This window comes from Talpa europaea (genome assembly GCF_964194135.1).
Source record: "Talpa europaea genome assembly, chromosome: 14".
NCBI lineage: Eukaryota > Metazoa > Chordata > Mammalia > Eulipotyphla > Talpidae > Talpa > Talpa europaea.
In genome coordinates this window covers 22,625,490-22,638,249 of record NC_140082.1, presented here as the reverse complement: position 1 = coordinate 22,638,249, position 12,760 = coordinate 22,625,490, and the positions used below count along the sequence as shown (strand labels likewise).

General features: G+C 37.8%; 1 protein-coding gene across 1 annotated transcript in view; it reads left to right on the top strand.

Moving 5' to 3' along the window:
- Positions 1–323: 323 nt before the first annotated feature.
- LOC311183694 (armadillo repeat-containing protein 3-like) overlaps positions 324–12,760 on the top strand; it is a gene marked incomplete at both ends in the record, with an annotated part of 45,501 nt that continues 33,064 nt past the window's right edge. The window contains 3 exons of the mRNA XM_084253238.1: positions 324–371; positions 7,547–7,664; positions 11,122–11,247. Of these exons, the coding sequence (XP_084109364.1) occupies positions 324–371; positions 7,547–7,664; positions 11,122–11,247 (292 nt within the window). The remainder of the gene's footprint in view (positions 372–7,546; positions 7,665–11,121; positions 11,248–12,760) is intronic.

Here is a 12,760-nt window from a genome sequence, read left to right as displayed (position 1 = left end):
GGTCCTTCTGCCTGCTCTGCTCCCCGCTCTGGCTCTGGTGAATTCTCTCACCCTCCCACCCTTCTGACTGTACCCAGTGCTTGTATAAATAAAAAAATAAATCCTTAAAAAAAAAAAAAAGAAATCATGCTGCAGAGGCTGCGGACTTCTTCATAGAGTGTTGCTTAACCCCTTGCACCACCAGGGAGTCCCTGCTTATATTATTTTTAAGGTAAACTTTAAGGGAAGATATTAATCTCCTCCTGAAGACTAAGTAGCTGAGAAACTAGTACAAATGTAATGTACTTATAACACTTTAACCACTGATTGCATCTCTTTCCAGAATGGGTAAAAAGATAAAGAAGGAAGCAGAACCTCCTCATAAGGATGTGGTAAGTTTCGGATTTGAATACTAGTCGCACATTAACAATCAGTTTTAAAAATAAATTGTTCAGGGCCTCCCCTAGTGGCGCAGCGGTTGAGCGCTGGGCTGCAAAGCTGCTCGCAACTTCTGCAGCGCAGGTTCAGTCCCTGGCCACAGGCGAGGGTCCCACATGGCGCGGGTCCCACATGGCGCGCAGACCTCTCCTGCCGCCCGCTGCTCCCCTCAGGAGTGTACTTCGGTCCTTCTGCCTGCTCTGCTCCCCGCTCTGGCTCTGGTGAATTCTCTCACCCTCTCTTGCTTCTGACTGTACCCAGTGCTTGTATAAATAAATAAATAAATATTTTAAAATAAATAAATAAATAAATAAATAGTTCAAATAGTTTGGCATGTACCAGTATAAATATGAGTGTATGGTGGCAGAAGTCCAAAGTCTGAGTAATGGTAACATTACTCAGAGAAATCTAACTTTATATAAATACACAGTTACAGCATTGTCGTTACAGAATTAGCACAATTAGGGAGTAATTATTAGCTTTTCCACTATGTGGTTGGCATGTTTATATGCCGTGTCAATGAATAAATAGTTTCGATTGTTCTCTTAAATACTTTACGTTTACATTTGCCAGACCCTCATTAGTGTTAATTATCCAAATGAGTTTTCAAAAATACTGGAAGTCGTGCTATAGTATTAGATGTATATAAGGGTGTCTGAAGAAGGCCAGCTGGACATCGTAAGTCCTGTGTTTTCCAGATCTCTGGGCTCATCATCTTTATCTCTGCCAGAGGCTTAAGTAATGCCTTCCCCACAACACAAATACAATATGGCCTTGAAAAATTTTCATTTCAGAAAATTATTTTGAAACAGACATGTGGCATGTTTTCATCCCATAAATGTGAATGGGGACCGATAAGTATAGTCAACAGACTCGAGGGCTTTACAGCTTGAAGGAGCCTGAGCTGACTGTTGGAATCTCCCTGAGAGTTCTGGACCATGGTGGTTACACTGTGAGCTTGGTCACAGCTCTGCCTCTTACAGACTTGTGGTACTGAAGCTGCAAATTTGTACAAGTTATTTCAGTTTTTCTTAATCTCTAAAATGGGATTTGTATTGTTCAACTCATTTTGCTTGTTATACGAGTTAAAGCAGCACATAAAGATCAGCACATAAAGATTTACTGAGAACTCAATAAATAAGATTTATTTTCATAGGAATTCCACCCCCAACACACACACCCTAAGTAACTACTTATAGATGATTCTTTTCATCCTATAAAGGATTGTTGTACAACTAGATTTAAACTAGATTTAAAAGAGGGGATTTATAATTGCTTGAGAACATAAACTTTTCTGTGTCAACTAATAGTGATTTGCTTCTTAAATATTTCATAAAAACATTGTTTGCAAAGGTTTTAATGTTTCTAGCTTTCTCTTTAATGATCTTCACAGGTCATTTCCATGTCTTGCTAAAAGTTGATGCTGATGCTTTAATAAAATTCAGCTTCCCATAGAATAACTGTATGAAAGAACTACTAACAGAAGGATTATTATAGTGGTAAAGCAGGGTTAAAGGACAGTGCCAAGGAAAGTCATTGTCAATGGGTTCTCATCCATGCACTCAGTTGAAAACAACAATAATGCTGTTTATTTAGCAAATAGGAGGTTGGAGAAAACTAGAGTTTCTAAAGCCACAAGTGGCTGACTGTATCACCCCAGATAGTGCCTGCAGTGTTTAGTTGCCCCCCAAAAAGGGCCACTTTTGCTAGATGGCACTGTCTCATTAACAACGGCCTGGAGCTGGTACAAAACAGTAGGGCAGGATCCAACTCAGGGTGGCAACTGGAGGTGCTTGCAGGTCCCCACCTGAAGTGACACTGTAGCAACACGCAGCAATGGTCTGAAGGCCAGACAGCACCAGACCAGGGAGGGTCCCAGGGAGACCTGCTCACACTGGAGGCTGTGAACAGTGAAACACCCAGCACTTCTGCCATTTTTAGAGTGAACTGGGTTGGCTGACTGATAGGCAGTGCTTGATTAGCAGGGTCAGGGAAATCCAGGCCCTGCTGCCCAAGGTATGCTGCCTCGCCCTGGGGGTGTCACCTCATGGGGCAGCAGCATTGGGGGTTGAGAGATTACTCAAAGTTCATGTGGAGCAATGAGAAGCCTAGAGGGCTACACCAGGAAGGCATGTTCAGTCCTGATCCGAGGGCAGTCTCGTATTTATTTCGAACCAGGTTCAGGGAAGATGGGCAACTACAGGCATGGGGATGAGAGATTGTATGGTGCAAGCTGGGCTGGAGTGGCCAGGGTTATAGCTTGAGGGGCTCCATAGTTCCTGCTAATCAAAGCATGCTCTCTCTAGTCCCTATTCTTACCTAGCTTCCTGCTAAGCTTCATAAGTAAGGTATTCTAGCCGATCTTGCTAATCTGGCCATAATATCTTCTTGCTGTTCTCAGCAGATACTGGTTTCCCAGTATGTTCCTCATACCAAGACGTTTGGCCCTGGTAAGAAGCCCCCAGCCTGACTATACATTTTGCTTGGCCAGCAGGAACTCTGAGCACCAATAGCCCTGAGAACAATGATTCCACATGCGGGGCTTCAACACTCAAACCCCACAGTGCTGCTGGCACAGAGGGGCGCCAAGGAGAAAGTGGGCTGAAGCAGCTCAACTCAGCCCCAACAAAGCCAGCATGCCCTGCAGTCTTTGGTGCCACAGTGGTCCTGTTACAAAAGGATCATAATAGAGAATATTTAGTATAAATCAAGATATTTAGTAAATAAGAGGATGGGCTCTAGAGTTATTTTGCCAGAGTCTGAATCCTTACTCAGTCACTCACCACCTATGATCTGGAGCAAATTGGCTATTCTCTATATATCCCATTGAGGATGTAATGAGATCCATGTCACATCCACTCACAGTGGTGAAGCGCAAAGTAAGGTAAATGTAAGAGGCTTAGAGCAGTGCCTGGAGCTAGGTAAGAGCTTAGCAAATGTTGTTATTACTGACTTAATGAAGGATGCGTTCATCATTCTACAAAACTAAAATTTGGTGTAAACTGTCAGCGGAGGCAGGGCATCAGCTTTGGAAGATCAGCTGCCACTAGAGTTCCCAGAGGCCTGGTGGGAGGCTGTTGTGACTCCTGATCAGAACTTCAAATCTGGGAGCATAGACGCTTTGTTCTCTTACTACTTCAGGAGTGAGTGAACTTGACTTGTGAGTAACTAGACTCACAAGAGACTGACCTGGCTCGATAACCTCAGTGATTAAGTGTCAGGTTAACTGAAGATTTTATGTTAACGGGTCAGCACCTTCTCCCCCTCACCTGGGCATGTGGGGAGCCAAGTGTGGGGAACATCAAATCAAAGCATTGGATACTAGCAGAACCTGCCCCCTCACCAGGGCAACCAAACCTGGTTTCTTGGGAGAGTGGAATGTGTTCTGGGCTTGCTTTTCCCACGTGCTCTTCATCAGCCTCAGAAGTCTTCCTTTAACTCATGGCCATGTACTCCCCAAACTTCAGAGACAATTTTCTAGTAGTGATGAATCATAAGGACTTATTTTCACATCTTCTCTTTCATCACAGATAAACAAACCATCATGAACTAATAAAACAAAGTATAAATTCATGAAGAGAATACAGAACTTATAAATAATTATCACCTTTCTTACCTTTCTGAGATAAAAGTTTGTTGCTTTCAGTTGAAAAGAAAAGTGGAGGTTATTGTCTTAAGCAAGGAAATGTATGCACTCAACCCATTTAATCTCAAAAAAAAAATAAAAAAAAGACACTAAAGACATTGTTTAATGCACTCTAAATGAAGTCTAGATGGTCTATTAAATGTTCATATTAGAGGGATATAGTCTGTTTTCTTATGTTTATCTGTCTTTTCTTGTGAAATTTGATCTTCATGATCTAGTACCACTTATGTGATAAATACATTTTAATACAGATTTTAAAAGGCTTTAATTTGCACTTATTGGCTCCATAAAAATTACTCAGTTGTCATGACACATCTATTTTTGAGTTCAAGTCTACAATTTTGTCTTTTTAATGTGTCTTCTAATACAGTAGCCATTAACCACATGTGGTCATTTTAGTTAGAATGTATAATTAAAGTTATATTAATTAGTAGTTAGAAAATAAAATTAAAAATTCAGTTGTATCAGTTACACTTCAGGTTTTTAAGAACCACATGGGACTTGTGACTGCCACATTGGACAATGCAGAATGCAAATATTTTCATCCTTGAAGTTCTTTGAACAGCACTATGCTCAAATTCTTATTTTCTTAGAGACACAAAAATAATTTCTCAAGTCTATGTTATCTCTAATTGACTGAACTTAATATTCAAAGCTTAGTCAAAAATGCTTCTTTTCTTTCATTCTTTTTGTAAATAATTTTGATTCATTGATTATTTTGTAAAGACTGTGAAATGATAATTTCACAACCAGCTTGTTGGTGACTTACTGTGAGCTCACGGGAAAGCAGATGGGATATGTAATTACAGCACAGTGTTATTTATTTAGTCATGTGGCATTCTGTGATAACTATCATTTTATTCTCAGTGCCTTTTAATAAAAAATTACTAAAATGCTGTAGGCTCTGTAGGAGAAACAAATGTCCTGCCAAGTTTCTTCTTTCCCTGCCAAACATTGGTATTTCTCCTCCTTTGGTAACTCCCACAGGCTTGGTCTTCCCCTTAAGCTCGCCATACTCCATATCACCTTTTCAAAATGATGACCAGAAGATATGGTAAAACACTGATGTTTTCTAAGCTTTCTAAGCTGTTAAAGAATAATTTAAGGATACTTACTATAGTTTTTGTTTAAACATATTTTCATTTTTGCTTCTTTGAGAATTCTGTAGCGACCATGACATGCCATGTTTCAATGTGGTATGCTTATTCACATGCTTATACAATCAGCTTTAGAAATATTGAAATGTCAAAGGTGTGAAGTAAAGTTCTAAAATGGAAGGGAAATCTGTTCTCAATGGGGATTGATGGAGGAGAATGCTAGGGAAACTGTCTTAAATGTAAAGATGGTCTAAGGCTATGATTCTCAAAAGATCAGTGAGGTTTCAGAGCTTTGTGAAGGCAGGTTGGTAACATTCTCATTCACTCATTTTTCAGCTCATTTATTCTAATTCAAAGTTGCAGCGATGACAACTGGGGTGGGAGGTGGGACCCAACCCTGGACAGGAAGCTCTTCCATCATAGGGTATACTCACTCCCATACTTACTGTCATTCAGATTGAGACAATTTACACAGGTCAGTGGACCCCAGTGGACATTTGGGATGGGAAGAAACTAGAGTACCCAGATAAAACCCATACACATATGAGGACAAGGTGAATATTCCACACAGTGACCCATCTGGGAATTTGTTTTATTTTTCTCATCAATGTTACAACAAAACAGTGTTGAGAGAAGGTGCTATGCAAGGATCTGATGTAGAGGACTAGTAACATCTGATTTATATTTAAAAAAATCACTCTAGCTACAATGTGGAAGGAGAGTGAAAACTAGAAAAGTGGAAGCTGCTTAGTACAGTTGTGCAGTAAGGTATGCAGGTGGACCAGGTAGTAACTGTTGAGAAGGTGCAATGTGGCTAGAGTGAGCACACATGTGAAAGGTAGAGTCGACAGGATTTGCTGATGGGTTCTGTGTGGGTATAGGAAAGGGGGGAGTTGAGATGTTTCAAGGTTTTTGGACTGAGCAACTTGACTAAATGATGGTACAACAGACTGAATAGACGTTAAATTAAGAAACATTTTTCTGCATTTAGTATTATCATAGAGAAATTCATAGCAGCATATAGCTGTGCAAAAACAGAAATAGAAAGCCCAAGTATTTTCAACACCCAACTACCATGAATAAAAAATTTGAATATTTAGGGCCTCCCTGGTGGCACAGGTGGTTGAGCGCAGCACTGTGAAGCTGTCCACAGCCTCTACAGTACCGGTTTGATCCCTGCCAGCTGTGGAGATACCCACATGGCAGGGCAGAGCTCTCCTGTCTCACCCGCTGCTCCCCTCAGCAGTGTATTTCAGTCCTTCTGCCTGTTCTGTTCCCCTCTCTGTCTCTGGTGGATTCTCTCACCCTCCCGCACATCTGACCTGTACCTGGTTCTTGAATAAATAAATAAATCTTTAAAAATTTTTGAATATTTACCCAGAAAAATAATCTATAAGTTTCTATAGTTTCAAGTATTATTTCATTGTTTTCATCTCTGGAAATCAAATAAAACTTTCAAGAAGTGGGAGGTGAATGGTGATCACAGAGGATGAATTTAGTGGGAACTATTTAAGTGACTTGATGAAGGGAAAATTCAGACTGGAGATGTTCAGCAGGAAATGAGAGTGAGAAAATGGAGAAAAGTAAACAGTTTATAAGATTTTTTTGACTAGGAAAGGGAAGGAGAGATAGTCTTGTACCTGTGGTGGGGGGTGGTGAGTAATGTTGTTGCTAATTTCAAACACACATGAATTCCCAAGATCTCACAGCTGGAAACAGATCTTTTTAAATTCCTATATATTTTCTTTATACTATCAATATATTGCAAATTCCCCATTCCAGAAATTATCCAGTTTTCTATTTTATTCCATGCTGTTTTGTTTTTTACATATGTAGTTCCTGCTTTTCTAGAAAGAGTGTAATGGTTAGAAAGTAGGTACTGGCTATTGACACTGTCAGGGCATGTAGTACATTCAGGTACTCAAGGATTCTTGTGTAACAACTAAGAATTACAGAAGTTATTTTATAAGCATCTATTGTTTGTCAGATAATGTGCCCAGTGTTTTACCTACATGTGTTCTTCAATGCTCCCCTTAATGCTTTGAGATAGGTATTATTATGTCTATTGTACAGAAAGGGAAACTGAAATTCTAGCAACCTAAGTGACTTGTTTGATTCTGTGTGGTTAAATTGAGAGACTCATCTGTCAGGTTCCAAAATTCTTTGCTCTTCGCGCCAGACTCCAGGAATTCCACAGTCACCAATGTTAACAACTACCTCCCTACCAGTGATGCTTTTTAAAATAAACTTTGCAATGAACTTAGTGGGCAGTGACCACATCCTTTTGGTATGATTATGTTTTGTTTAACATTCAAGACACTTATTTTTTTCATGGGATTTTTTAAGGCTCAATTGTGAACCTAATATTTTTCTTCCTGCATTTCAGTTCGATCCATTAACAGTTGAAAGCAGAAATGTAGCAACTGTGGTGTTAATGCTTAATTCTCCAGAAGAGGAAATTTTGGCAAAAGCTTGTGAAGGAATTTATAGATTTGCTTTAAAAGGTTTGAGTTTTCAGTTTGTTTCATTAATTTCTTAAAATATTTACTGCATAATGGGCACTGTCCCCCTAGTCTTTAACTTACATCCTATCAGAAATATTCTTTCTGACAGCCAGACTTACCACTTAGTGTACTACCTAAAAGTAATGTATCTCACTGAGTGCTTAACTTAATCTTAAGGAGTAATTTAGTGACTGGGTAGAACAGGCACTTTGACAGTTTTATTGTAGCTTAAAAAATTGTGTCATAAGAGCTGAAGAACTCCCACTAGTTCAAGCTGGAAGGATTTAAGCAACAAAAAATATAAAGTACTATTAGCGTACAGACTCAAAGTAGAAAATAAGTATAAGTTTATTCTGATGTAAATAAATATTTATGTAAGTAAATAGATGGGAGAGAAAAGACAAATCTCCCATTTAGAAGAATTTAAATGATTTCTTAATATTTTGTCTTCAAATAGGCAGAATATAACTCCCTATTTTTAGATGTGGGCTGGGCAAGTGACTTATTCCCAAGAACACAATCATTTTGTAGATAACACTGAAAAGTCATACCTCAATAGGTAAAAATAATTAGCTATACATTGAGCGCTGCTCCAGTACCAAACACAAACATTAAAAGCAAGTGCTGAAAGGATCAAATGATTTCCAGACAGTTGTGTCCCAGAACAAATTTCAAGACTCTTTTGCCCAAAAAATTGCTTGAAACCAGTGATAAAATCTTAAAAGAAACTAGAGGAAAAATGTTACATTTAGAGGAACAAAGATAAGGATGACAAGAGCATTATCATCACAGATGATGCAAGCAAGAAGTCAGAGGAACAACATCTTTAAGGTATTGAAAGAAAAATGAAAACTTTCAACCTAGAATTTTATACCTAGTGAAAATTCTTTCAAAAAAGCATGTATTAAAGTATCAGACATCCAAAAGCAAAGGATTTTATTACAAATAGATGCGCAGTGCTAATTATGGTACTGCAGGTTATTCAGGTAGAAGAAAAATAACACCAACCAAATGCTAATATGGTTCTACACAAAAGAATAAAAATAGAACACTAAGAATAACATATAAGATTTTTCTTATTCAAATCACTGAAACGGCAAAATGATTGTTGTAAACAAAAATAATAGTCATATATTTGCAATCTGAAATAAATGTGTAAGTACAATCTGGGAAAACATTTGTACCAAAAGGAGGAGGGTTGAGGAAGTATACTTTCATATGGTTCTTATACTATATGTGCAAGAACAATGGCCAAGTAGTAAAAGTATGTGCTTGTGGTAACTACCACTTGAAAATAGACTGCAATAAATTAAGGATGGATTTCAATAATACAACCAATAAAATACCAAAACAAAGAATAATATGACATAAGCCATCCATGGAAATGGAGTCAGGAGAAATAGTCAATTTATGCAAAGAAGGTAGAAATGAAGAAAAAGAAAGCATAGAATATTATGGGATGTATAAAAAATTATAAGATGGTATATTTTAAACCTAACAATATCAGTAATCAAATTAATTGTAAATGAGGGCCTCCCCGATGGCGCAGGGGTTGAGCGCTGGGTTGCGAAGCTGCCCGCAGCCACTGCAGAGTCTGTTCGATCCCTGGCTGCTCCCCGGCCACCGAGGAGAGTCCCACATGGCGCGCAGACCTCTCCTGCCGCCCACTGCTCCCCTCAGCAGTGTACTTCGGTCCTTGTGCCTGCTCCGCAGCCCGCTCTGGCTCTGGTGAATTCTCTCACCCTCCTGCGCTTCTGACTGTGCCCAGTGCTTGTATAAATAAATAAATCTTTAAAAAAAAATTAATTGTAAATGATCTAGGTCCACAATTAACAGGGAGAGACTGTTATATTGGGGGAAAAAAAAACAAGATCAAAGTACATGCCACCTTAAAACAATGTTTTAGAATATGATACAAACAACAAGAAAATAAAATGTAGATAAATGCTATTCCCGCACTAGTCAAAAGAAAGGTGGAGTGATTGTATTAATACCAGAAAAGTGACAGAAATTGAAACTTCTGGTTAAATTTTTCACAAAGAAAAGTCATGGTCCAGGTGTTTTCATTCATGGATTCTATCAAACACTTGATGAAGAAACAATACTAATTAATTATACATGTAAGTGCTTTCCTAAAATTGAAAAAATATGGACTACTTTCCAATTCATTCCATGAAACTGCAATTACCATGAGACCCATAACTGACAAAGTATTCCAAGATAAGAAACCTACAGATCAGTATGCCTCATAAATACAGTTTAAGAATTTTAAACAAAATATTGACAAATAAAATTCAACAATTTATAAAAAGACTGCTATATCATGACAGAATGAAATTTACTCCCAGATTATAAGGTTACTTTTAAAACTGTTAAAATCCAAATATTGTGGAAGTTTTGAAAAGGAAATTTAAAATAGTTAATAATGCATATTTCAGCCTGTTCTTATTCAGTGACACATTTGAGCATTTAGTTACAGGGAAATTCCATGGGCTATAGGAACATCTAGTCTGTGTCTAAGAACTATGTTACTGGAATGTGAACCTATAGTTTAAAGTATAAAGCAATTTTATGAGAAAAATAAGGTGAAGGGAATTAGAATGACTTTCTTATACTATCAATTTAATTTTGAGAGTGAAACCTCTATTTTCATATTCCAGTGAAATTGAAAAGCTGTAATTAACCAGGACCTACATGTTATTCTAAACTTTGTAGAATCATACCCAACTCACTAGGGTGCAGACAAACTGCTTCTACAGTTAGAGTGGACTCTGACCCTAAAACCTTCTGTTTCTGGGACCTCTTGCCACAGAAAAGGAGTCCTCACTTACCTGGTATTTCACTTCTGTGCATGCATCTGCTGCTGCCTACAGGCACACCTTGCATTACGTCATAGCATCTGTAATCACACTGATGAAAAGTAGGCCCCCAACTCCATCACATACTCTTGAAATTAAAGTGGGGTTTATGTGTGTTAATTATTAAAATTAGTTATGCAGTTATGCAATTGATGTTGCCATTGCAAAAATAGCGGGCACTGTGCTGTCCTATGCTGAGGATAGGAGAGCACAGAACAGCGTAAGTATCAGCACTCTTGGAAAGTGAAGTTTCTGTAGAGTAGACAAACAAAGCATGGAAGTTCATAAACTTGTATGAAGAAAATAAGGTAGGGCAGAGAGGGATAAGATAACTGGAATGAGAAGTTAACATTGGTGTGGCCAGGGCAAAACCCTCTGAAGATCAGTGTGAGCTAAGAACACCTCATTTGGCTTTGTAGACATCAGGGAGGGGCAGGGAGCAGCACATGTCCTCGTGCCTGTACTCTAAAGTTTATTCTGAGAGGAATAAATGTGGAGGCAAAGGAATGTGAAAGGCAAATGGCAAGTAAGATATTGGAAAGACACAGATTTGATGATCTTGGTGCCCATGTATGATTTTCTTTCATCTATAATATCAGGTGAGGAAAATAAAACAACCCTCCTTGAACTTGGAGCTGTGGAACCTTTAACAAAACTGCTCACCCATGAAGACAAAATAGTCAGAAGAAATGCTAATATGATATTTGGAATCCTGACTTCTAACAGTAAGTATCAACTTTAAAAATTGCTAAAATAATCTCATGTAATGTATTATCCTTGTACATTTAACTTTAACAGACTTGTTTAAATTTATTCAAACTGACTTCAATGATAATGAAAAGTTAAGGAAGTATGATTTCATATGTTAAGAAAACAATTAAGTATAAAAATGTATTTAAATATATCCATGTGACAACTTTCAAAGTCGATGAGGTGCTATGTTCCAGTCTTACAATGCTGGTAAATCAATCACTGTCTCTTAAAAGTTTTCCCCTTGAGTTAGTGTAATGTCATGTGTATGCATTTGTGTAAGTTATACTTCATATGTATTTTATACTAAATGAAGCCTAGAAGAGTTTTAATACATTTATTTTTTCTGAAACTGTAAACTACATGTATTTACTTCTTAAGTCAGCCCCATTACTTGCTTGAATATTTTTATTTTTAATATACTAAAGTAACAGTATTAGTAAATCATGCTGTTATATCCATGAGAATATCAGTGTGACCAAGCCATGCTAATAAAGGCAGTTCCTGATTAATGAACAGGATGGTTTCCATTTGTAGGTCATTTTCATGTTAAGATGGTGGGATTTTTCAGTTAGCTGAGTAAATACTTATAATTCATAATTACATTCTCAGTGGAGAATGAGCTCCAACATGAAATGCAGACTGGTAGGAATAAACTGGTCTCTTTCTCTGTCATGGGAAATCACTACAGTCATCCTACTTTTCACCTTACATATTCTCAGCTAGAACACCTCATTCAAGGAAACTTGGTATAAAAAATGAACAACTACTCATTTGATGGGCACATGAAAAATATTGCTTCTAGATGCATATGTAAATAAATGCACCTCTTCAGTCAAAAACTCAAGTCATCAACTTCAGGTAGTCTTAAATAACTCATGCTTTTTCTGAAATTTCTATTTTCTATGGTCTTCATGTGTTCAGTGATATCACTATGTTTATTATGGATCAACCACAGAATGCCAGGTACTAAAAGGATTTGTACAAGAGCAGTCTTCCCCTTTTGCAGTTACAAATTTTTGCTGCTGCTTTATTTTTTTAATTATTTTTTTTTCGTTTGCTAGTGTGATTGAGTTATGTGCCCGTGCTAAACCTGAGTCATACATAACAGGAATTTAATTTACTTTTTAAAATCTTTTCTTCCAAACCGAACTGCTGTCTTCTTTTACCTACCAGTTTATATTTCATTCGATAAGGTCATTTAACCAGAGACTTACATGATGAAGTCAGCTAAAGAGACAGCACATCAGGAGACTTGTGAGGAGAAGCAGGCTTTGAAGCCCAGACTTTACATCACTTAAGGCAATCTGAAGACTTTGCATTTTTAGGAAAAGAATGTAAGAGGTCAGGAACAAATGTAAAAGAAAGTAAGAGGTCAGGAACAAATTATATGGTTGATATTATGAAACCAAAAAGTTCTGAATAAGAATGAAATTAAAACAAAGTGCATGACGTTCCCCCAGGAAGTGAAGGTGCTAGCCGTTCTGC